At 47.6% G+C, this 26,331-nt stretch overlaps 1 protein-coding gene across 2 annotated transcripts in view; it reads left to right on the plus strand.

Annotated features, from left to right (window-relative positions):
* LOC144762304 (exportin-5-like) overlaps positions 1 to 26,331 on the plus strand; it is a 2,548,278-nt gene that overhangs the window by 1,320,700 nt on the left and 1,201,247 nt on the right. For both annotated transcript variants that reach the window (XM_078647452.1, XM_078647453.1), the window contains one exon: positions 5,681 to 5,770. In XM_078647452.1, coding sequence (XP_078503578.1) covers positions 5,681 to 5,770 — 90 coding nt within the window. The remainder of the gene's footprint in view (positions 1 to 5,680; positions 5,771 to 26,331) is intronic.

Below are 26,331 nucleotides of genomic sequence, written 5' to 3' on the forward strand. Positions count from 1 at the left end.
AATTCGGAATTCGCGAGACAGCCTCCCGTTGACCCGAACCCGCGCCTTTGGGGCTGTGTACAAAAGTCGGACCCAGTGTTGGAACTTGGGGCCGAATCCAAATCTATGTAACACCGCCATTAGGAACGGCCAATGTACCGCATCGAAGGCCTTCTCCGCGTCGAGGGAGAGGAACCAATGGGGCTCCCTCCTCCCCCCAACCTCTTGCAACCAGTTATGAGTACGACGGAGATTCAACTTAGTCGCTCTATCCGGCAGGAAACCCGACTGATCCATATGGATAAGGTCTGTTATGACTGTCCTCAGACGTTTGGCTAGAATGGTGGCCAAGATCTTCACCTCCATATTAAGGAGAGATATGGGGCGGTATGATGCACACTCTCCCCTCGGCTTGCCCTCCTTATAAATCGGTACGATCGTGGCCAACGTGAGGTCTGGTGGTAGGCATCCCTCCCGGCAAGCCTCCACGAACAGGGTTTTTAAGTGGCGTGTCAATAGATCGGCTGTCTTTTTGAAAAATTCCGCTGGGAAGCCATTCGGCCCGGGTGTTTTCCCCACTTCAGAGTGGCCACGGCGTCTGCTATCTCTTCCAGAGTGACCTCAGCCTCCAGCGTCTCGCAGGCCTCGGCTGACAATACCGGCACCTCTGCATCACCTATGTAGGACTGTGCGTCGTCACCTGTGCCCAGGTCCCTGGCCTCATAGAAACGTTCAAAGTAGGATGCAAAGACCTCCGCTATGTCTTCGCCTGTATGCAGCTGCCTTCCATCTGCTGCTGTGACCTGTTCCACCCATCTCGCCGCTCTTTCCTTTCTGCTGAGCCATGCCAGGAGTTTGCCGGATTTGTCCCCCACATCGTATAATCGGTGTAGGGTTGCCAATGACTGCGTCCGAGCCTCATTGGACACCTTCTCCCTATAGTGTCTTTGAGTATCCAGCAGTAGTCTGAGTGTTCCTGCCTCCTTCCTCTGTTGGTAGGCCGCCTCTAGGGCCAGGATATCCGTTTCCAAGGCGGACACCTCCGCTTGTTGTGCCCGTCGCGCCTCCCCCAATCTGCTCTGTATGCGGTCCCTCAGTACCGGCTTCATTGCCTCCCAGAATATGACCGTCCCTTCGTTTTCGGCGATGTAGACCTTAATGTCTGCTCTAATGCCACGCAATATTTCCGGTGTTTGGAGGTCCCACGCCGCTAGGCGCCATTCAGCCCCTCTTCTACCCCTCTCCCTTCCCAACTGTGCGTAGAGTGGCGAGTGGGAGAGATTCCCCTTGCTTTATATTCCGCCATGTCTCTCGAGGTTAGGAACTGTCTAGATGTGAATATGTAGTCTATCCTTGAAAAGACTCTGTGTGCCCCTGAGTAAAAAGAGTATGCCGCTTGTGTAGGGTGGAGCCACCTCCAGACATCAGTGAGTCCTATGGTGTGTATTTGTCGTGCTAGTGCCGAACATGACCCCCCTTGACGCGCTGTTCCAGTACGATCCTGTGCTGCACACATGACGTCGTTGAAATCGCCACCCACTATCTGAACAGTGTCCGCTGTATCGATAAGGATGGCGGTGATTGCTTTGAGGGTGCGTTCCTGGAGTTTCGGTGGTGCATATACTGAAATGATAGTATACCTACAGTTTTTCCATGTCCCTTGCACCCCCACGTAGGTCCCCTGGGGATCCATCCATGTATGTGTGATATGAAAGGGTGCTGTTTTCTTTATTAGAATCGCCACCCCCCTTGAATCTGATGTATCGCCCGCATATGCCAGTGCCACGTAATTCCCCCACGCTATAAAAGCACACTTATTGCCCCTGAGGTGAGTCTCCTGTAGTAGGACGATGTCTGGTGCCACCCTTTTGATGTAGGCGTTTACCAGCCCCCTCTTGATCTTTGACCCAAGGCCGTTGACATTCCACGTCAATAAGGAGATTCCCTGGTCACCCGGATGTGAGGTATTTAGTGCACTTGCCATTGTGTCCAGTCAGTTCCTATAATGCTGCGTCCCTGTGGTGGAAGAGTGGTGCGGTGTGTCGAGGTGCGCTGCTTCTGCCCATTAACTACATCCCCCCTCCCCCCCCTTGTCCCTCACCGGCCCCAACTTGAGAAACATTGAAAACCTTCCCCCCTTCCCACCCCCCACCCCACCTCCCTCCCCTTCCAGTCGTATCCCAACCTGGGACCAAACTATCCACGGGAGAAGGCCTGTCGCCCACCCACCCATCCCTCCCTTCACTGGTCAAAAAACAGTAAGAAAAAACGTAAGAAACAAAGAAGGGCGTGGTAACTTGCGTGCTCCATATCACCGAGCTGCAATCATTCTATCCCCCGAACACTATTGTCATTCATGAGCGTGAGTCTTGTGAGTCCATGGTGGGCACCTGCCCCGATGAGTCCTGTTCCAAATGCTGGATTTCTGTGACCAGCGGGTGTACTGAATCATCCACTATATCTTCCTCCTCTCCTTCGGATGTGCGATCCTCCGATCCTGCTCCTTCGTCTCCTTCCGATCGGGTTCCGTTCCTGAAGACGCCGAATCTAGCGTTTGCCACAGAACCAAGACCCGGCGACGTCGACCTGCTTCCTCTCCTGTCCTCTGTACCACGGGGTTGGTATGGCGTCTCTGGTTTCCGAGTCTTCATCCGTCTCGTTTTCGATCTCTGTGGTTTCGGCTGCTCCCGGAGCGGCCGTCCTCGTAGTGACCTCTCCATCGCTTCCCGGCCTGCCGCCTCTCTACCATTCAGGATGGGGCGTTCCTCGAGCCTCTGCCAAGCATCCTCAGGATGTGCGAAGAAGATGGACTTGTCCTTATAGAGCACTTTGAGCTTTGCAGGGAAGAGAAGCATGTAGGCAATGTTCAGCGACCTCAGCTTTGCCTTCACTGAGTCGAAGGAGCGACGCTGCTTCGAGACTTCCTGGCTGTAGTCCGGGAAAATCATTATGGTTGTGTTCTCCCACCGAATCTCTCCCCGCTTCCTGGCTTCTCGTAGGATTAAATCTCTATCGGCATAGTTCAGGAAGCGTGCTATAACTGGCCGTGGCCGTGCCCCCTCCGGTGGTTTGGCCAGAAGGGCCCTATGAGCCCTCTCAATGACGAAGCATGCGGAAAACTGCGCTGTTGGGAATGTAGCCGTCAACCAGTTGTGTAGGAAGGAGGACATGTCCTTCCCCTCGCTTCCTTCCCTAAAGCCCACAAAGCGGAGGTTATTGCGTCTTGATCTATTTTCCGCGTCGTCCACCTTCCACAGCAGCTGACGATGTGAGGCCTGCAGCTCAGCCATTTCTTTCTTCAGCGTAGTTATTGCTGCATCATGGTCACTTATTCCAGCTTCCGTAGCCGCCACCCTTTCCGTCAGATTCCGGAAGTCCTGCCTCAGCAGCGTAACCTCAGAGCCAACCTCCCCAATCTTGACCTCCAGGGCCGATCGGGATGCCTGTATGTCAGTCCTAGAGGCCTGGATGGCCTCCATCAACATCGCCGTATCAGATCGCGATCCGTGTGGTCCGGACTGCTGTTCCGCGGCAGGTTTTGGCGCCGTAAAGTTATCCATGGGGCCCTGTTTCTTGTTCCTCGTAGCTGGGTCTCCCTTCCCCATGGCTACTCGTTCCTCGGATATATGCTCCCGCCGCTGGACGCACGCCACTGACCCCTGGCGCGGCGTGGGAGTGTGCCAGGCCAAGCAAGAAGCAGTGACTCTCCGCTGCACTGCACCGCCTGTATCAGCGCCGCGTAGGGTATCCTCTCCTCGATATCACCAGGCCTTAGCGCCTCAGCTGGTTGCCTCCACTTCACTCTCTGTTCCCCACCCTGAGTCCCTCCACCTGTGTAGGGGGGGGGGCCTGTACGTTGTGGGGGCCGTGGTAGTATGTACCACACGCCCCAGGTGTCTAGCCCAGGCTTGAATTAATGCCGGTGCCAGTTACCCCTCCAGAGGGGCCAGGTCTCTTGTGGCACACTCCGGACGTCTCAGCGAGGATATGGGGGGGGGGGTGCCTAATGTCCAGATGGGCAGAATCAGAGCCCTCACTGGCTGGTCACCTTAGCTGTTGTGCGCCCCCCGCGCTTCCTCCGGCTGCCGGCGCCATGTTGCTGCAGTGTCCCGCAGTAGCGGTGTGCGTCCCGCAGCTCCCTGTCTCTGCCAGGCACCGCGATTTCGCTCGGCCGCTCCTCTGCTGCTGCGGCTCTTCCTCCAGGGTCCCCCGCCTCACCTCAGTACCAGAACCGCTACGGGGGGGCTGCTGCACCTCAGGGCCTGCTGCGGATATTGCCGGCCGCCATCTTGGTAAAGGCGGCCGGTCGACCGCAGCGTCCCGTGTTGCTTCTGGGCCCCTCTCCTCGTCCAAGTCGGACTCACCGAGGCTGCTCTCTGTCGCGATGCCGTCTCTTGCCTCCGTAGTTCCAGGCGGGCTATCAACGTCTCTTAGACTCGCCGGAGTCAGTTGGGCGTCGCGGCCGCCATCTTGTCCGTTCAGGAGCACATCGGGATGAACAAAAACCTTCGTTTTGCCGCGGACCCTGGCTTTGTTTTGCCGCTTCCGCACTTCCACCAGTTTCAATGGTGCCTGGGCTGCCGCTTGTACTCGTTGGTGGTCCGCGGGGCAAAGTTGAACGTCGGATTATTATGCTGCTCGGCAGGAGCTCCGGCAAGGTACGTCTAAGCCGCCATGCCGCTGGCCACGCCCCCCACTCGAACCAATGATTGACAAAGCTGTCTCCCTCATGTATCAAAAGATTATGAATAACTCCCCTGATCCCATGAGCCCCCTGAGGGAAGCGTTCGAAACAGTCGTGGAGCTCCTGGAGGACGATGATTGGGTGGAAGCCATACAGAGTCCTAGGGAGATTGCCATACTGGCGCTGTTCAGCCTGAATCATCTCTTGATTCTGCATAGATCATATGTCTCTAGGACCCTTCAGCACCGTATGGGATGCTGCGACACAGACCGGTGCGCCAAGGAATGCGGGGAGGTGAGTTCCTTCTTTCATATCCTCTGGACCGGTCCCAGAATTCTGTCATATTGGGCGGGAGTTGCCCGAGTGATGACAGCTGTAGTGGGTCTCCAGGTCCTGGTTGAGGCACAGTGGCACATATTGAGAGTGACGGGGGAGACAGACTGGCAAAAATATACTAAAATATGGCTTAGGCTTGCAGATGGGGTGGCAAAAACAAACATTGCACAGGCATGGGGAGGTGCTGGTGCTCCAAGGATCGGAGTTTGGAACCATGATGTAGATTGGTTTCAACAGGCGGAAAAAGTTATTTACCAAAGCTGAGGCTGCCCCAAAAAAGGTTCCCCAGCTTCGAGGTCGACCGCTCTAGCCGTAAGGCTATAACCTCTCCCTATGTTTGTTTGCATTCACACATTATAGCCTGACCAATTAGCTTTCAGAATGCAGGTACTTAAAAGCACCCTAGCTTTGATAGACCTAAATGTCACTGTAGTTACTACTGTTATTTAAAATGCTGTAAACAGCCTCCTGACAGTTGAGTAGGGTCACTGTATTTCCTTTCTTGTAGAGAGCTGGAGGGTTCCATCCTTCCCATACCACACCAATAGTTTTTGTCCACATTCTCAACTAGTGCTGCATAGATTTCCGTCAGAGGACCTGTGTCACGGCTTTAGTAAATGATATGTATTCCTTTATATATAACTGCTGCTTTTGCGTTGACAGTCATTTTTGTGTTTTCAGGTTCCAATGTTGCAGATCCAGAAGGAAATAAAAACCTATGCCTTAGCATTCATTATCAAGCTGTGTCAGGACAATCCCACTGTTATCCTGGTGAGTGAATGATCATACAAAGTATGAACTCAAGGCAATCGTACAGACTAGAAGATAAAGCCTATACAAATGAATTCAGGTCTTTCATTGTTTACTGCTGACAGATGACTTTGATGATAGGGTGTGATAACGTCTCTGCGTTTCAAAATCTGAGGTCTGATGTTCCATGGACTTTGCATTGGCAAAGGCAATGTAACTTGCATGTTGAAGTCTTAATTTGCAGTACACACTATGAAGTGCATACATTGCGAATTGCAGGGAGAAAAGGTGGCAAAGGGGGAACCACCTCTCCCACCCTTTGCAATTCACACTGGTAAGCATAAATGTTTTGCATCGGTGTTTGTGGTTGAAAAATAGGTAATGGGTTGTGCCTGCTGAAACAAGGTGGTAATCATTATCAAAATGGAATCTGTCAAATGTTTACAGCTTAAATTATGCAATTGTAGGCTCCAGATGCTGGAAGTAGAAAGAATGTTCACATGGACCACTGCTTGCACGTATGTTGCATTGACACACTTTCCTTTAGGATATATGGGCTGCAATGGAGGCATGTTGCAAATGCAGCAGTGGAATGCGGCACAATACAGTAATTCACTCCAGCATCCCTGCTTTTTGCAGCGCTTAACAATTATTGATTAATAGTTATGAGAAGACCTATTTCCAGCTTTTGAGCACTCCTCAGACTGCAAAGGCAGAAACTGGTTGCAGATGCAGTAATTACGTTTCATCCAACATGTTTTGAGCTTTTGACCCCTGAATTCAAAGATGCCTTCTACTTGCCATTACTTTTTGCTCAACTGAGGACTGACTATTGAACGAGATATTAATATATGCATGTAATATTCTGTGAATTCAAGCTTAAGAAAAGCATTAACAAAGCCAGTAGGTTTCCCTTGTGTGAATTGTATGCCCAGACACACAACACCAATTCACACAGTGAATTGGATGATAAATATGTGCCAATTTGCAAACTGAACAACATACCTTAGTGCTTGGACCTACCTAGTGGAAACAACAAACATATAGGAACATATACAATCCTTCACAACAAAGATAATCCGACAGTACAGAAGGAGGTATAGAACGCAGTTACGGTGGATGAATAGAGAGAACCAGGGGAACATTTTCTTTATCCAGTATTGGGGTATCTTTCATAAATCCACATGCCTGAATCATTCCCCGTCATCGAGATGGGAGTCACACAGTAAAATATTCAAGCAGTACCTTAAATCCATCATACGCTATAATGACCAAAGGCCATCTAAACAGTACCCTATGTATGTCCTTTTTAAAAAAGGACCGAATGTTGGCATTCAGCCAATCAGCTGTTAGCACCCTCTATAATACTTCCAGCAGAGGTCAGTTCTCTTCAGATTTTCATCGTACGTTGTGTAGATGGGAGTCTCCCTGAGTACTACTCAATTTCTTCTCTTCAGCAAATCTGGACATCATGTCAGACAAAAGAAGCCTTTTCCGCCCTTGTAAAACCTGTGGGAAGAAAAGGGTCCAAGTAGATAAACCGCACAAGGAATGTAAGAATTGCCAATATCCTAGGCATGAGGTGAGAGATTGTAAAATCTGTCTCACTTTCTCAAACAAGACCCTTAAAGACAGAGAGGGAAGATTGGTATTGTGGCTCCAAATCACAAAACATAATCTCATTCTTCTGATGAAGAGGAGGGTAGAGCTTCAACATCCCACAAGAAGACTAGATCCAAGGACAGTTTTTCAGGTGAGGGAAGAAAACATTTTAAGCCTTCTCCGGAAAGGGCTTCAAGTAAGGAGAAATATACTAAACACTCCTTTGAACCGGCATCTGCGCCCTCAACACCTGTCAGAAAGGAATGAGATCGCCCTAGAGCCTCTTCTTCTGATCCTGTAAATAGGAAAACCTTGAAAAAGTAATCGCAAACGACAATCTCTTTCTCTCGTCGACGACAATCTATGTAACATAGTCAACGCTATCGGCAACGACGTTGATCCAGTCTCCTATTCTCTCTAACAGAGTCTCCACGTTGACGATGAGAGCTTCATCGCCGTCGAAGACCGCTAACGACCCTCTGTCGGCTGCAATGCTGTCAACGAAGATCCCTATGATGACGGACTCCTCCACTGGTGGTCCGTCGATGAAGACACTGTGGACGACAGAGACACCATCGACGACAGACATCGTGGACGAAGACATCGTGGACAATGACATCGTGGACAATGACACCGTTGATAACAATACGGCAGACAACAGCACCGTCGACGGAAGAAGTGCCCTTTCCCAAACCTTCCGCACCGTTGACACTTCAGTTAACGAGGATTACTCAAGTCACTAGAGCAACAAAGACATTCTTACCCCCGTCTATGCAGGACTATAGCAAGGTATAGCCTTTGCTTCCATCATATCTTTTGGAAGGGTATGTAGAAGAAGAGGAGGATGATGATGGCATCTATGGGGTAGCTCACAGCCCCTCTGAGCTTCAAGTGAAGTGCCAGGAGGATGACAAGGAGAATGAAGACTATCAGGAAGAAGCGCAATATTTCCAGCAGTGGTATATGGCTCCACATCACAGTTATCAATTTAACTTCCGACCGGAACCGCACCCCAAGGACATGGCCCATCTACCGCAATCGTTAATCGAGGATCTTCAAGCCATGTTGGTGGATTATAGACCAAGATTCCCTCCTCAGCAACATCAATCAGAGAATCAGGTACCTCAAGTGGAAGAACCTACAGCTACACCAGGTCCTTAACCGCCTAGCACACCTGTGAATATGTCGGGCTCGGGCAGCCGACCCAGGAGCACAGAACACTTCCTCCTTGGAAGATGTAGAGGAAGGTGAACTGCCAGATCCAATATACTCCTGACCCTTGGGATGACTACTTGATTCCAACACCATCTCCTCCCCTGCACCTTCTGTCAGACTCTCCTCCAGAAGATATCGAGAGGTTTCACAACTTAATGCAGAGCCGCCAACAGGTTTCATTTGCCTATTGCAGTGAAGCCAACCAAATGTTTTCTATACAACTTCAAGGAAGACGCAAGAAAAGTGGTACACTCCATACCTATCATTGACCATATATGGCAGGAGGGCATCAGGATTACAAAAAAGAAAACAGTGCTCATTCCACCAGTACTGCCTCGTGTGCAGATGAAGTATAGCACCCCGGATGACTCTCCATCTTGCCTTATTGGACATCCTAAGGCAGTTTTGTGTCATCTCTAAGGCAGTAAAAGGCGATCTAAGAAACCGGCTACCCCGATTACTAATCCCCCACCCCCCTGATAAAGAAGGGCATAGAATGGACATTCTTGGAAAAAGATTTTCTTCAATGGCAGCTGTCACAATCAGAGCAGCAAATGCTCTAGCCATTATCGGCGGCTATGACCGCCAGATGTGGTTAGACATGGCAGGGCTAATAGACCTTATCCCCGAAGGAAAGCAGACAAGATGCACGCAAGATACTGCTGGAGGGTGAGCGTGCAGCTTCAAAGACAATTGACTGTGCCCTTGATGTGGTAAATACTTGTTTTAGACACTTAGCTGGAGCAGCTGTTGTTGGTGATGGCTGAGAGCAACCACCTTTAGACCTGAGGTACAAGCAAAGGTTCTAGATATGGCTATTGACGGTGAGTCACTCTTCGGAAAACACATTGATGACGCTGTATTGGCAATAAAAAATGATACTGTTAACGCAAATGTTCGAGGCATATGAGCTGCAGATTGTACATTTAGCAAAAGATCGCCACCTGGTGTTGGGCTCGGATGATTGCAGGTGGTTGTTGTCTTCTTGGAAGAAGTCTATGTAGTCACGAGATAGGTGACTCCTCCCTTGGACAATACTGCGCATGGTCATCGACTCCATCTTTAGATTGTTTTTTTCCGCCACTGGGTTCGGATGAAAGTTTTCCGCTCCGGCTAGAAAACATTTTTCTGCATTTTCGAAGCGTGAAACTTTAAACTTCTTCGACATCGAATACACTTTCGACATCACCAGCTACATCCCGGTGCGTCGACGTGGGCCATTGGGCCTATCGGCGCCATACGGCCTACGCCTCATGGACAGAACTCCTTTCAAGAGGTGCCTGGTATGTCGAGCAAAATTCCCTCATAGCGACCATCCCGAGGTTTGCAACCTCTGTCTCTCGCCAGAACACGACGAGTCGACCTGCACAGCCTGTGCCTCCTCTGATCGAAAAAGACCATTCGGGATCGAAGGGCCCGTCGACACGAGATGAGGCGATCAGCGCCAGCACCGGAGGCCATCTTTGAGGAGGAGATCGTCAAAAAAGACGTCTCCGAGGATGAAGATCCGCTCGAAGATATCTCCGAGGAGGAGGCTCCACTCGTCGCCGAGGAAGACTCGCCTAATCTCCAGATCATATCAGGGGCAGAGGACTCGGACGATTCGATTCCATCTCGACAACCCGTGAGTACCTCTGCCCCTGCACGACATACACTACCCAAACAAAAGGCAGCGGTCAGCACTCTGCCCATGGGGCCCAGTTGAGACCGAAATTTACCCTCTAACGCCCCGCCTTCGGGCTCGGCTCCGAGGAAACAGACTATGCCTTCCGGTGCCTCGGCGCAGAAGAAACAACATGTGCCAATTCTACCTCCCCCATTGGCACCGAAACATCCTTCGACACCGAAGGACTCGTCGACACCGAAGCCAAAACGCCCTTCGGTGCTCAAAGACAAAGACACTTCAGCACCCGAACCAAAAGACAAATCGGTGCCGAAGCCAAAGACAGTACCGGACCCGAAAGCTTCGACTCCGAAACCTTCCGGTTCCAAAAACAAAGAAGGGAAGCCAGATTCTGGTGCCGCAGGCCCAGCAAAACCTGTCTCCACGCCGAAACCGCCAATATCGGTACCAAAGACTCCAGATAAACCTAAGCCACCTTCGGCACCGAAAAAATTGCCACAGGACATAATCACTCCTCCTAAGGCAAAGAACAATAAGCAACCTCTATCGGCACCGAAAAAATCGACGCCGAAGAAGATTATAGAAGAGGAAGATCTGTTTAGACCAGATCCTAAACAGAAAAAAGTCCATATTAACCCAAAAACTGGACATGTGGAAGCAATTCCTTATAAAAAAAAAAGGCCAGCAGACACACCACTTACACCCGTGGTTCCTGCCAAAAAGGATTGTGCAACTTCTCTAATGCACCCTTCCTCTCCTTCACCTTCTTCCTCTCCTATTACTCCACATATTGAACCTATAACTTCTCCTATCCAATCTCCTGCATCATCACACCACACTGACGAGGAGTATGATTTGGGTGGGGGGGATGATGTACCAGAGCCACATACATACCATTTAGATGAGGATATCAACCCAGAATATCTCAAGGAAGACGATGCATATCATTTTGCACCAAACAATGCACCAGACATCCCTGATCCTCAGTACTACCCAACAAAACCCTCCCCTCCAGAGGATAGTATTGGGTTTAATCATTTATTAAACAGAGCTGCACTATAGGGTTCCTGTGCACTCTGATGCCATTGAGGAGGACTTCTTATTAGACACTTTTGAACAGTCACAAAGATCCACTCAAATATTACCCATGATCAAAGGAGTCATTAAACATGCTCCAGACAGTTTTAAAGATCCAGTAAGGTGTAGAGTGCTAAATCCCAGAATAGAGAAAAAGTACAGACCAGCACCAGCTGATCGAGTATACATAAGGCACATCTGCCACTAGACTCTTTGGTAGTGTCAAATGCACGTAAAAGAGCCAATTCTCAAACTTCTGGTGACACACCCCCGCCTGACAAAGAAGCCAAGATTATTGATGCGTCAGGGAAAAGAATTGCTGCACAAGCAACAAACATATTGCGCATAGCAAACACACAAGCCTTACTCTCACGATACAACAGGGCTCATTACGACCAACTAGAAAAGTTAATGGAACACCTACCAGATCAACACAAGGATCTGGCTGCAGAACTCTTACAGGAAGGCAAATTAATATCTAATGCCTCAATTAAATGCGCACTAGATGTAGCTGACACACAGCCAGAGCAGTTAACACTAGTGTTATTCTCAGACGTCATGCATGGTTACGCATTTCAGGTTTCAAACCAGAAGTACAAACTACCATCCAGAACCAACCCTTCAATCAGAACCAACTGTTCGGGCCGGATGTAGATAATACACTGGAAAAGATGAAAAAGGACACAGACACTGCTAAGTCTATGGGTGCATTACAATCCACCCAAACTAGAGGTTCTTTTCGCCGCTCCTCTTATAGAGGAGGCTCCAAGAAAACCGGCGCAGATACCACATCATCTTTTAAAACACACACGCAAACCTCCTCTAATAAAGGCTACTTTAGAGGAGGATACAGAGGCAATAACAACAAGGGAAGAGGTAGAGGTAATAACAACAACCGCTCCTCTTCCACACCCAAACAGTGACTTCCCTCTGCCTCCCCTACAGCATTCCACTCCTGTGGGGGGCAGACTATCACAGTTCCTACCTGTCTGGAATTCCATCACAACAGACAAGTGGGTAAGACAGATTATCCAAAATGGCTACTGCCTAGAACTCACACCAACCCCCCAAACATACCACCCAGGCAGCGTCCAATGTCCACAGAACACAACTCTGCTTCAACAAGAAGTTCTAACACTGCTAGAAAAAGATGCTATTCAAGTAGTTCCTCTACAAGAACAAGGAACAGGGGGTCTACTCACTGTACTTCTTAATCCCCAAAAAGGACGGGACACTGAGACCAATTCTCGACCTCAGGCCCCTCAACCATTATATACAATCAGATCATTTTCACATGATCACTTTACAACAAGTACTCCCATTGCTAGAACAGGGAGATTTTCTTTCAATACTAGACCTAAAGGACGCCTACTTCCATGTGCCTATAAATCCTGCGCACAGGAAGTATCTAAGATTTGTCATACAACACTCTCAGTTCAAAGTCCTTCCATTCGGGGTCACAACAGCACCACGAGTGTTTACAAAGTGCTTAGCAGTAGTAGCAGCACATCTCAGAAGACAACAGATACATGTCTTCCCTTACCTAGACGACTGGCTCATAAAAGCAAGATCGTTCAACCAGTGTGTACAACACACAAAACAAACGATTCGAACATTACACGACTTAGGGTTTACAATAAACTACACCAAGTCGCACCTAGAGCCTTCGCACGTTCATCAATATCTAGGAGCTACCATAAACACATCAGTAGCTCTAGCGTATCCAAGTCAAGCCAGGATTCAAAGCATTCAGAACTTAGTTTCCCTTTTCCAATGCCAACACTCTCTTCAAGCCAGAGTGTTCATGAAACTAATAGGCATGATGGCGTCTTGCATCTTCATAGTCCCTCACGCAAGACTGCAAATGCGCCCACTACAAGAATGTCTAGCACAACAGTGGAATCAGGCTCAAGGTCAGCTCACAGACCTGGTGTTGGTGGACAGCCATACATATCGCTCCCTGCAATGGTGGAACACCAAAAACTTGACAAAGGGACGGCCGTTCCTAGACCCTATTCCACAAATAGTGCTCACGACAAATGCATCCCTCGCAGGATGGGGAGCCCATATCTTGCATTATACCACACAGGACCAATGGAACAATCAACAAACAGTTCCACATCAACCATTTAGAGCTGCTAGCAATTTTCCTAGCACTCAAAACCTTTCAAGTACAAGTACAAAACAAGGCTGTTCTAATCCGGACGGACAATATGACAGCCATGTATTATGTACAAAAACAGGGGGGGGGACGCACTCTCTGCAACTGTCCCAACTTGCACAGACCATTTGGAGCTGGGCCATCCCTCAAAACATACACCTGACAGTAGAACACCTTCCAGGAATTCACAATCAGATAGCAGATCTGTTGAGTCGTCAGTCACAACAGATTCACGAATGGGAGTTGCACCCACAAGTTCTCCAACCATTCTTCCAAAGGTGGGGGCATCCACAGATAGATCTGTTTGCCACCCACGAGAATGCGAAATGCCCAAGCTTCGCCGCCAGATTTACACACCCACAATCGGAAGGAAATGCGATATGGATAAAGTGGTCAGGCAGATTTGCGTACGCTTTTCCGCCTCTCCCACTCATTCCACTAGTAGTACGCAAGCTCAGACAACAGTCTCTCAAACTAATACTAGTGGCCCCCACATGGGCACGTCAGCCGTGGTTCACCACGCTATTGAATCTCTCACTGGTTCCACATCAAAATTTACGGCTCACGCCATCCCTGTTAACACAGAACCATGGAGAAATAAGACACCCAGATCCAAACCAACTGAATTTGGCGATCTGGCTCCTGAGGTCTTAGAGTTTGGTTACTTAAACCTACCACAAGACTGTATGAACATAATTAAAGAAGCTAGAAGACCCACTACCAGAGCATGTTATGCAGCTAAGTGGAAATTTTTTGCAATATACTGTAACAACAATAACATTGATCCACTGGATGTTTCCATCCAAAATATCATCTGCTACCTTCTACACCTACAAAGGTCCAATTTGGCTTATTCTTCCATACGCCTGCATTTAGCAGCAATTGCAGCCTATTTACAAAATAGACAACACTTATCTCTCTTTAGAGTACCTGCAATTAAAGCATTTATGGAAGGATTAAAACGAATAATTCCACCTAGGTTACCACCTGCACTGGTATGGAACCTAAATGTTTTCCTTACAAGACTTATGGGTCCCCCTTTTGAGCCTTTACAGAAGTCTGACCTGCAATTCCTAACATGGAAACTGCCTTCCTTGTTGCCATTACCTCTCTCAGAAGAGTGAGTGAAATACAAACATTCACAACAGAAGAACCATTTTTTCAAATCCACCCTAACAAAGTGGTTCTTAGACCCAATCCAAAATTCCTGCCAAAAGTCATTACTCCTTTTCACCTTAACCAAGCAGTAGAGTTGCCAGTGTTTTTTCAAAAACCGGACTCTGTTGCAGAAAGAGCTCTACACACCTTAGATGTTAGAAGAGCTCTACTATACTACACAGACAGGACAAAATCCTTCAGAAAGACAAAACAACTATTTGTATCTTTCTCTCCCCCACACAAAGGCAATCCCATCTCTAAAGGAGGAATTGCCAGATGGATTGTAAAGTGTATTCAAATATGCTATCAAAAAGCGAAACGTACACTGACAGTTCCTCCTAGAGCGTACTCCACTTGCAAACTAGGAGCCTCTATGGCTTTCTTAGGAAACATACCATTAGAGGACATATGCAAAGCAGCAATATGGTCTATAATACACACCTTCACTGAACACTATTGTGTTGATGTGCAAGCCAAGCAGCAAGCTGCAGTAGGCCAAGCTGTACTTCAAACACTATTTCAGTATGCTGCAACGGATACTAGCGACCACCGCTAGGGTAGACACTGCTGCACAATCATTGCTAAATGTACAATCTGCAGCTCATATGCCTCGAACGGAATATGCTACCTACCAGTATGCATCTGTTCTTGGCATGTAGAGCTGCAGAGTTGTACATGCCCTCCCGCCTCCCCGGGACTTGTATCCGTTCCAGTACTCATCTTACTTAGATGCACACGCATGGACATCCTTTTCTCTTTCTTCTACTAACTCCATCATTTCCCATCATGGCGAAAAACAATCTGAGGATGGAGTCGATGACCATGCGCAGTATTGTCCAAGGGAGGAGTCACCTATCTCGTGACTACAAAGACTTCTTCCAAGAAGACAACAACAACCTGCAATAATCCGAGCCCAACACCAGGTGGTGATCTTTTGCTAAATGTACAACTCTGCAGCTCTACATGCCAAGAACAGATGCATACTGGTCAGTAGCATATTCCTTATTGGACGAACTGTAGTACAGAAGGGTACTATTCAGAGGTGCTGGAGGGCGAGGATTCGCCAATTACAAATGAGGATACCAGAGAGCTCAACAATATCAGCCATATCAAGCTCAATATCGGCAGTCTTATAACCCCTCATCTTATCGTCAACCATCTACAGCTGTTTTTTCTCACCCGAGAGGCCGCATCGAGCACCCCAACAATGCTGTGGCTCTGCAGAAGGCATTGAGCACATCAGGGTACCAGCCCATCTTACCTCCCTACCTGTGGGTGTGAAGATTTCCAGTTAGGTACAACGGTGGCACGAGATAACATCAGATAGCTGGGTGTTGGACCTAGTCGCCAATGGTCACACTCTAGAGTTCTATCAGCGACCACCAACCACTCCACCTGGGCGTCCCCCTCCCCTTCGTCTTATTATTTATTACGAAAATAAGTCTTTGCCATGCTTCTCAAAGAAGCAATTGAAGAAGTATCTTTCGCTCAGAAGGGAAAAGATTTGTATTCTTATTTTTTCCTAATAAAAAAGAAATGTGGAGAATGGATACTAGTTCTGGACCTAAGGAATCTCAACAAGTTTCTCAAGAAGCATACATTCAGGATGGTAACACTCTCCGATATCTTGGGCTGCTTAAACAAAGGAGATTTCATGACTTCACTGGACGTGGAAAATGCATATTTCCATATCCCAATCCATCCGAAAGACCAGAAATTCCTAAGGTTCACGGTGGCAGGTACTCCCGCTTGACCTCAAATCAGCACCACAGATCTTCACCAAGTGACTGGCACCAGTAGCGGCAACCCTGCGGTCTCAGGGGTTTCAAGTATTTCCGTACCTCGACGATTGGCTTCTTAAAGCAGCATCAGCGCAGGAGGCCAATCGAGCAACGAAAGCTTTCCTTCATTTGTTCAATACATTGGGACTTACACTAAACAGGGAATAATCGGTTTTACATCAAACTCAAGTAATATCTTTCCTGGGAGTGTCCATGAACACCATTCAATGCAAAGTGTTCTTGTCTCAGGAAAAATTGATACGTCTGCTAATGCTTGCCAAGACCATATTAAAAAAAAGCGTCTTTTTCTTACGGATGTACAAATCGTTAATGGGGATGTGCTCTTCTACGATAAATCTGGTACCTCTAGACAGACTGAAGATGAGGCCCCTTCAAGAGAGACTGCTGAAACTGTGGCAACAGGATGGGGGGATCCTTCGAAGATGTAATTCGAATCACAGCACGGGTGGTGAAAGCACTACTATGGTAGTTTCAGGCAACAAATCTCGTTCAGGGAATGACTTTCATACAGAGCACCCCAGAATTCGTTCTAACAACGGACACCTCCATGGAGGGCTTGGGAGGTCATCTGCAGGACTTGCAAATTCAGGGCAAATGGTCTTCGGCGCAGAGGAAGCAGCAAATCAACAGCTTGGAGCTCAAAGTCATATTCCCATCTCTTCAAGCTTTCCTGCCAAGAATAGCAGGCTCCTGCATGTTGGTTCGTACGGACAATAAGACCAGCATTTACTATGTCAACATGCGAGGAGGAACAAGATCCGTAATGCTGTCTCAGGAAGCGCAAGAGTTATGGGAATGGACAACACACCATGGAATCTTGTTAAAGGCTGAGCATGTCAGAGATCTGCACAATACCCTAGCAGAAACCTTAAGCAGGTGTCCGTCCAGTTGTCAGCAGTGGGAGATCGAACAAATCCTGCCGGACAAGGTATTTTGAAAATGAGGGAAACCAGCATTGGACCTCTTCGCAACGGAGTAGAAGGCCAAATGCCAGTACTTTGCCAGCAGATTCCCTCTTCCAGTGTCAAGGGGGAATGCTCTTTCAATGCGATAGTCTGGGATATATGCCTACTCTTCCCCCCATTCCTTTAAATCCCAAAATACTATCCAAGATGAAATCGGAAGACTGTTGTCTGATCCTGAGGCAAATACCCTTAACGCACTACTCTGGAAAGAACTTAAAGACAATAGCCCAGCAAGGCTTTTTCTGGAGGACTCAATAAAGCAACTGGGGGCGCAACAACTGTGGGATCTACAAGGAAACTTGGCAGGCTTTAAAAAAGCAGTAAGCAACGTAGTCAGGAAAGAATCTCTCTTACAGAACAAAGCCTCACTGACGGAGCGAGCACACGGTTGGCTTACTGTACACACCTACAATAAACTTGTACCACAAACGTATCTTCTGACCAGCTTTACCAAAAAAACAAAAGTTATTCCTAAAACACCGGCTAGGAGTATTGCCCTCTGCAGACCACATGGCCCCTTGGCTTCGTCCCCCAAAACCAGCAAAATGCCGCCTGTGCAGGAATGACGAGGAAAACATACACCTCATTACTATCTGCAAGGAGCTGCAGATAGAGCACAGGAACCTGCTGAGACCACTATTCAACAAAAAAGGGATCAGGTCCTGCAGGCAAGCAGTCCTGGCTTGCTTCTCAGGCGACGAAGTCCAAATGGCTTCTCGACTGGTAAAATAATTCAAAGGCGTAGAAGCCAGAATTAACATAAATAAAGAACAAATGGAAAAAAGAAACCGTATTTTCCACACCCTTGGAGCAAAACATACACGGTCCACACAGAGGCACAGTAGACTAACTGGTATAAATATGGACAGAGCTTCAAAAGGCATGTGCCTTTGGGTAAAAAGAACGGCATGCCTCCTGAAATGGCACGCAACGGATTTAGAAAGGGAAAGGGGGCCAGGTTAACCACAAGAAAACTCCGCCGAAGAATCGCAGCAATGCCTTAGTGACGGAAAATGATTCATCCCCAAAAACGTTCCTTCTCTTTTAAACTCTAATTCTCATCACTGTTTAAGCGAAGTTATTTTCCTTTTATCTGTTCTTTTTTAATTTTTAACTCCTGACAACAACTATCGCTTAGGCGGCCACAGATATCTTCTTCTTTTAAACGTTTTTATCGTGCTGGGTTTTTTGTAATGGTTTTTATTCACTGTACAATAAATATTACTACTGATCCTGACGTTGGCCTAGGCCATACTGGTTCCTAGAACTGCTTCTACTGTGTGAGTCAAAACCCATTCACCTACTGCTATCCTCAATGATGTTATCGAGTCCCAAGGGCCAAGTGAATCATCCGGACCCACACTCGCTTCATTTCACACATGGCTTTTGAATTTCTTGAATTTAAGGACCTAAATATACCACAAGAGTTTAGGTAGATCATTGCTAAATCCCATGCTGAAAGCACTATCAAAACATATTGTTTTAAAAGGAGACAATTCTGTTTCTCGTGCGAAAGAAATAACGTTCACCCACTCCAAGCTCCTGCTGAACAGTTTTTGCCATATCTCATCTCTCTGTCTAAATCATGTCTCACTTTCTCTTCAGGGAAGGTTCACCTGGCTCTGCAATTTCCCGTTATAGAAAATCTCAAAACTCCTTCTCTCTGTGCATCTAGTCTTATAAAGCAGTTCATGAAAGGTCTTATCTGCACATTTGCCCCGTTGCGTGCACCTCCTCCGGAATGGAAGCTCAATGTGGTCCTGGCGCAGTTGATGAGGCAACCATTTGGACCAATTCACAAGGTGGAGCGTAAATTTCTCCATGGAAGGTGTCCTTCTTACTAGCTCTTATTTCTGCAAGGAGAGTGAGCGAAATACAAGCCTTTACAGTCAAGGAACCTTTTCTACATTTCACTGAAAACTATGCAACTCGACGAACGTGACGTTTATTCCAAAGGTACCAAAACTGTTTTACCTCAACTCGCCGGTGATATTACAATATTTCTTTCCAAACCCATCTAGTCCAGCAGAACAGGAGTTGCATACGTTGGATATCAAGAGATGATTGAAATTCTTCCTGCACAAGACGAAGGAGATGAGGAAAACGGATTAGCTCCTGATCGCTTAGGGACAAGGAAAACCAGAAATGGCCGTAACAAAGTCCACTGTCGCCAGATGCGTCTCATCACGATCCAGTTTTGTCACAAAAATGCAAACAAGCCTCTGACAGCAAGAACTAAAGCACATTCCACAAGAACAGTTTCTACATCAGCAGCTTTGTTTGCGGGAGTGACATTAGACAAAATATGCCGTGCTGCGACATGGAAGAATGTCCCCACTTTTACAAAGCATTACTGCCTGCAATCTACGCAACTAGAGGATAGAGTGGTTGGCCAAGCGGTACTGCGTCATCTCTTCAATTAAGATCAGCCTCTTTGTTTGCGATAAGCAGAGCACTTCTTTATTTTAATGAAGGTATTGGATATGCTTGGAAATGTTTAGAAAAACGAACATATAATTGTATTTGACTATTTTTAAAATATGTAAATTCTTGTGTATCTTGGAAGATTTACTGCAACAGTAGTGGTTTTAGCATTTTATTCTTGCCTCTCCAATTTCATCGAGGAGAACAACATCTTGGCCTCTCACCAGGCTGGCTTCCGACCTGGCCACTCTACTGAGAGTGTGGTCCTCGCGGTCCTGGATGAACTGAAAGGGAAGGCTGACAGTAATCTTCCCCAGGCCTTAGTCCTCTTGGATCTGTCCGCTGCGTTTGATACGGTCGACCATGCCATTCTTCTCGACCGTGTCAGCGCAGCGGGCATCCAGGGAACTGCCCTCTCCTGGATCGCGTCCTTTCTTCAGGGCAGATCACAGGCAGTTCACCTCTCTGACTTCTCTGCACCCCCCCTCCCGGTCACTTGTGGGGTACCCCAAGGCTCTTCTCTTTCCCCTCTTCTCTTCAATATTTATATCCGCCCCCTAATTTTTTCCCTTCTCGAGCTGGGGGTCTCCGTGTACAACTACGCAGACGACCTCCAGCTCGTCTTTGATCTATCTTCTCCTACTCACTCTCTCCCCAAGTTCAGCTCTACTCTTGTCTTCATTTCCCAATGGATGAGCTTCAATCATTTGAAGCTCAACCCTGACAAGACTGAGCTTGTCCTCACCGGTGGTCCCTCTAACCCCTGGCCCCTTTCCTTTGGTCCTCCCCCCTCCCCAGTTTCCTCCGTCCGGACCTTGGGCATCAAGATCAGCAATGATCTTTCTATGCATGCGCATATCAGCTCCGTTGTTTCCTCCTGTTTCCTCTCCCTCCGCCTCATTCGTAAAATTTCCCGGTTTTTTTCTGTTGATGCCCTTAAAGCCATCATCTCTGCTCTTATTACATCCCGCCTGGATTATGGTAATGGCCTGTATGTAGGCATTCCGGCCTACGAAACTCGCCGCCTCCAGGCCATCCAGAACCAGGCGGCCCGTCTTGTTTTTCGTCTTCCTAAGTTTTCCCACATCACTCCTGCCCTCAAATCCCTCACTGTCTCCCCGTTCACTTCAGATCCCAATTTAAACTTGCCTGTTTGGCTTTCCGGGCGCATGCCCGATCTGCTCCTCTCTTTATCAATTCTTTAATTTCCTCTCATGCCCCTTGTCGCTCTCTTCGTTCGTCTTCTCTTTCTCTTCTTCACGTTCCCCGCTTCCGCAAATCCCGCACCGGAGGCACTCGCTTCTCGGTGCGGGCTCCCCAGATCTGGAATACTCTCCCCCTCTCGATTCGCTCTATTCCTATTTTCTCACACTTTCGTAAAGCTCTCAAAACTTTCCTCTTTCTTCAGGCCTTTCCTGGCTAAATTCCCCCGGACCCCTTGGCAGATATGGTTGTGTTCCTTAGCGCCAGAAAGCCGCTTGGCCGCAGTGCGCTCTTATAAATATTTGTTTCATTTCATTTCATTTCATTGGGATGTTTAGGGCACGCATTCTTTGCAGGAAGGATATTGAATGATTATTAGCAATGTTACTAGTATAGGTCTACAGCATTGGGAGTTTTAAGTTCCATGTCTCCCACCATCCAGTACAGTTTTATGGTACTGCTTGCTATTCTGATTCAGGCATGAGAATCTATGAAAGATACCCCAATACTGGATAAGAAAATAAGTTACTTACCTGTAACTACGGTTATCCAGTATTGGTATCTTTCATAGATTCAAATGCCTGAATCATTCCCCGTCGAGATGGGAGTCCCACGGTAACATTTTAAAGCAGTGCCTTAAATCCTTCATAGGCTATAATGGCCAAAGGCCATCTAAACAGTAGCCTGTCTATCCTTTTTAAATAAGGATCAAATATTGGCATTCAGCCAATCAGCTGTTAGCACCCTCTAGAACGCTCCCAGCAGAGGCCAGTTCTCCTCAGTTTTTCTAAGCACAAGTGGGAAGTAAGGATCCCAAAATCAATGAGAACTGACTCCACGGGGAGGAGGATGGGTTGCATGTGAATCTATGAAAGATACCAATACTGGATAACCGTAGTTACAGGTAAGTAACTTATTTTTGTCAATGCCCAACCATTCTTGTATCTGTTGTATAAGCTATCACTTCTAGTAAATGATAGGTTACTTCCATTTCAATGCTCATTCAGTTGTTATCCTCTTGGAAGTGGTCACCTGCTGGTAAAAATACAGTGTTCTCTGGCTTCCCATTCTGTAATTAGCCTCTTTGCTATAATCATGCATATTTAGCAGCCCAGTTCAGTAATTTACTTTATTTATATAATGAACTACACATTTACAGATCTTTTGTTGCACTTTCGGGGACTCCCATAATCACAGCCCTGTTTGCTCTCCAGCTACGACTTCTCCTGTCCTTGAATAAACTGCTCGACCACACTACCACAAATAGAGCACTTGGGATTATTAATTTAAGCCCAGTAAACCAATAAGGGTCATCTGTACTTCTGGTATGGTGTGCCCTTACTTGTCCCCTGCCACATTAAAAAACTGCTTCCTAAAATGAAGAACAACAACTACAGATCGGCGATGAGGAAGACGACGTTCCCATACAAAGGGGTGTCATCCTGTGCAGTCGCTCTAAGTCACCTCCGAGGAGCCCAGCCTATATGATGAGAAACACGAGTAAGCAATGTTGGCAGTGGAACCTCCAGATGGACAGACTGAATCAGGCTGGGAGCCCAAGATGTAGAGGACACCAAGGACAGCGAGTACCCAATGTCCATTGACCTCCCTCCTACACCGAAAGTCTGCCTACACAGCCCAGTCACCAATGCCCGGGTGCGCTACAGCCTGTGGGTTCTGGCCGACACTGAGAGCATTCCTTTTAGCCGAGACAGGACGAGACGGCCCTCAATACCAATACGGCTCTATGCCATAGGGACAGGCTTGGAGGTGAAGCGCAGCAAACACTGTGTAGACCGTCATCGATGCTTGTGCAGCCTTTGGTGCCAGCAAAACGTCCAACACCCCGTCTCCCTCATGAGACTAGAAAACCTTTGGAGCCAAGCAAGCGTCCGGCATCTATGCACACCTCATCCGAGCCAAGCCATACATCGACTCCAAAAAAACCAATGCCTTTGACTGCTTTGGCGTCGAGCACCTACGCTCCAATTGAGCATAGAAAGAAACAAACTGAGAAGGGTATGATGCCCAAGAAAAGCAGGACAATTACATCAGAAACAGAGGGAAAGCCATTTGAAAAGCTTAGACACAAGAAGCGCTCTATGGAGGACGGCACCTTGCTAAAGTCGTCCCATAAACTGTAATGATCTTGACCTCCCAAAGTCTCTTTCAAAGACAAAAAGTTTGAAACGTAAAGCCTCAACCCTATGCCATTCAACATCATCACCACCTGCACAGTCCCCATTGTCCATACACTTACAGGGAGCCCTAGGCATTCTGAACATGACACAGACTCCGGGGAAGACCCACCCCAAACCCCAGATCCCTGGGATGCATACTGTGTACTGGCAGATAGACATTTAAGTCCCAGTACCAGCTACGTCATCCCCTCCGGATGATATCTCCTTCTAATATAGTGTCATTCAGTGCCCTGTAGAAGATCATAAATTACAAATGTACACTACGGAACAGGAAACAGACTTTCTAGTTGAGACACTCTGCGTATGATAGGGTTCATGCATGCTAAAAATGTGAGTCCTTACGCCACGCATTGAGAGGAAGTACAAACTTTCCCCTGTTTGGGTATCTTATGATACCCAACAGCTTTCTCCCTAGTGCAGGGAAGAGAGACGATTCCCAGAGTACTAAAGATACTCTTTCTCTTGATAAGAAAAGCAAGCAAATAAATGCGGCAGGAAAGCACGTAGCAGTGGGTCAGCTAATCATTGGCGCATAGCTAACTCAGTAGAGTTACTTGCCCGGTATGACAGGGCTGCTTGGGACAATATAAAAGTGCGAATGCAACATTTTCTAGAGCAATATAGAAAAGGGGATGGGAGAGCTAGTCATAGAAGGTAGACAGATCTCCAATGCAACTTTATGCTGTGTCCAAGATTGCGTAGACACTGCTTTGAGGGGAACAGGAATAAACTCCTCCATTCTCCTACATACGCATGCCTGCCTATGCACCTCTGGGTTCAAGCCTGCCCCTCTGATGGGTACCATCTCTTCGGACGCAGAAATGGACCCCCATCTAGAGAAAATTAGGAAAGACACAAAGACCGCTAAATCCACTGGAGCTCTGCAGTCCGCTACGCCATGCAAACTATAGTTTTGTCGGGATCAAGGCAGAAGGACTTCCAAAAGCAGCAGGAGCAATATCGTCAGCAAGCAGCCAAAAGCTACTACAGAGGAGGTTTTAAACAGAGGGGGTAGAGGTAGAGGAGCTCCTGCAAATGGAGCCTCCACCTCCGAAAAGTGACCCATCACACATTTCCCCGAGCACACAATGCCTGTCGGCGGAAGGCTACAGCAATTTCACCACCTGTTGCCAGAGATAACATCAGAACGGGGGGTACTATCCATCATTCACAACAAATACTGCCTTAGTACTCACCTCCCACCCACTCACCAACATTTCCTTCTTGCAGACAAACTCTCAGCACCTTCACCTACTCAAGAAGTGGTAAAAGCTCTATTGTTAAAGGATGCCATAGAGCCTGTCCCACGCAGACATCAAGGCAAAGGGGTATCCCCTATAATTTTTGATACCCAAAAAAGATGGCACATTAAGGCTGGTACTAGAAATATGACCGCACAGTCTTTCCATTCTGTCAGAACACTTTCACATGGTGTCACAACAGGATGTAATACCACTGCTACAAGAAGGTGACTTCATGACGGCGCTTGATCTGAAGGATGCATACTTTCATATGCCGATTCACACAGCACATTACCAATACAGCAGGTTTGTGTTAAGTGGTCTTCGTTGCCAGTTCAAAGTTTTGCCATTTAGGGTAACAGCCCCAAAAGTGATTACCAAATGTCTAGAAGTGTTGGCAGCCCATTTAGGAAGACACAACATTCATGTCTTCCCATACCTTGACAATTGGCTGATCAAGTGTTAAAACAGACAGAGGTGCCTGCAACATTCACAGGCCACTACCAACCTATTACACAAATTGGGGCTCACAATAAATGTCACGAACTCCCAGTTACAGCATCTTCATATACATCCCTATCTGGGAGCAGTACTCAATTCAATCTCTGGCACAGTCCATGTACTCTGGTAGTCCAAAGATGCACAGATTGCTCTTTCGGTTATGGTCTTCCTGTCCAGTAAGTTCCAGTTTTGGTGAAGATACAGATCGTTCGAGGCAATGTAGTTGTTCTGCTTAAACATTGCTGTAATCTTCTACGGCGCTATCCTAGTTTCAGCATTAGAAATGCTTAAGTCCCTGAGATCCTTGCGAATCCTTGCAACTTCGACCTGTAGCAAGTCCATGCTTGTTTTTGTACCTTGAGCTATATCGTGCACTGAGTTCAGTTTGAGAAGATTGGCCTCCAAAGTGAAGGAGTTGGGACTAGCTTTCCCTGGGCTCTATGGGATAGGAGGTGATTGCTTGTAGCGTTTGGCCCCTCTCTCCTTTATGTTAACTCTCTGGAATCTGACATCTTGTGGCAGGAATGAGACTGAACATTTTGCTTGGGCAACCCTGATAAGCTTGACCTGGGACTTAACGTGGCAGGCTCAGAAGTACTTAACCGTCTCTGACACAGACCGTTGGTGTTGTCAGCTATAGCATGTGAGTCTCTTTATGAATGCTCTCCTGGAAAACTAATAGGGCTCATACCAACAATGTGTAGATACACCCCAGTGGTATATTGGGGTAAGTTGACCCAGGTCAGTGCAACAATAGGTATGCGTAGATTGTTGAGTGAAGGTCATTGCTTGCTGTTCAGTTGTCTCGCGCTGATAAGAAGTACTATAACTTCCCTTTAGTACAGGATAGCTCGGCTGTGCAGGAATGTCTAATGTTACTCTTGTAGCTGTCCAACTTCAGTTATTGTGGTTCTTGTTGCTGGAATGGCTAGTATATCCTCCGGCCTTCCTCACGACATCTAGCCCCCTCAGGCCATCGTAGCCCTGCAAGCTCTCCACAAAACCCAGGCTTGGTTACCCCAATCATGCGCAAGCACCACATCTCACCCTGAATACTTTGTCTTCCCATGGAGCACTGTGCCACCTAATAGACAAGAGGGGGTCTGATAAGTGTCACAGAGGGGGAACTCACTTGAGTAGCTGGCTGAGCTCAGGACTTCTTCCATCAACAGTGCAGTAGTCTCCTGGTATCTCAATACACCTGCCAGCGTGGGCCTGGCGCATGCACGTATAGTCCTGTTTCAGGCAGTCAGTTGGCTCTCTGCTGCATAATAATCATATTTTTGCGCACAGACAGCAATTTAATAGAGAGGCACAGATGCTTCTTAAACTAGTGACGAATCTACCTCCATCGCACTCTGCAAGCAGGTAAACGGGCGGCAGGGTTCGGAGGAGACATTCTGATGTC

The sequence above is a fragment of the Lissotriton helveticus genome, chromosome 6, assembly GCF_964261635.1.
Source record: "Lissotriton helveticus chromosome 6, aLisHel1.1, whole genome shotgun sequence".
Classification (NCBI taxonomy): Eukaryota; Metazoa; Chordata; class Amphibia; order Caudata; family Salamandridae; genus Lissotriton; species Lissotriton helveticus.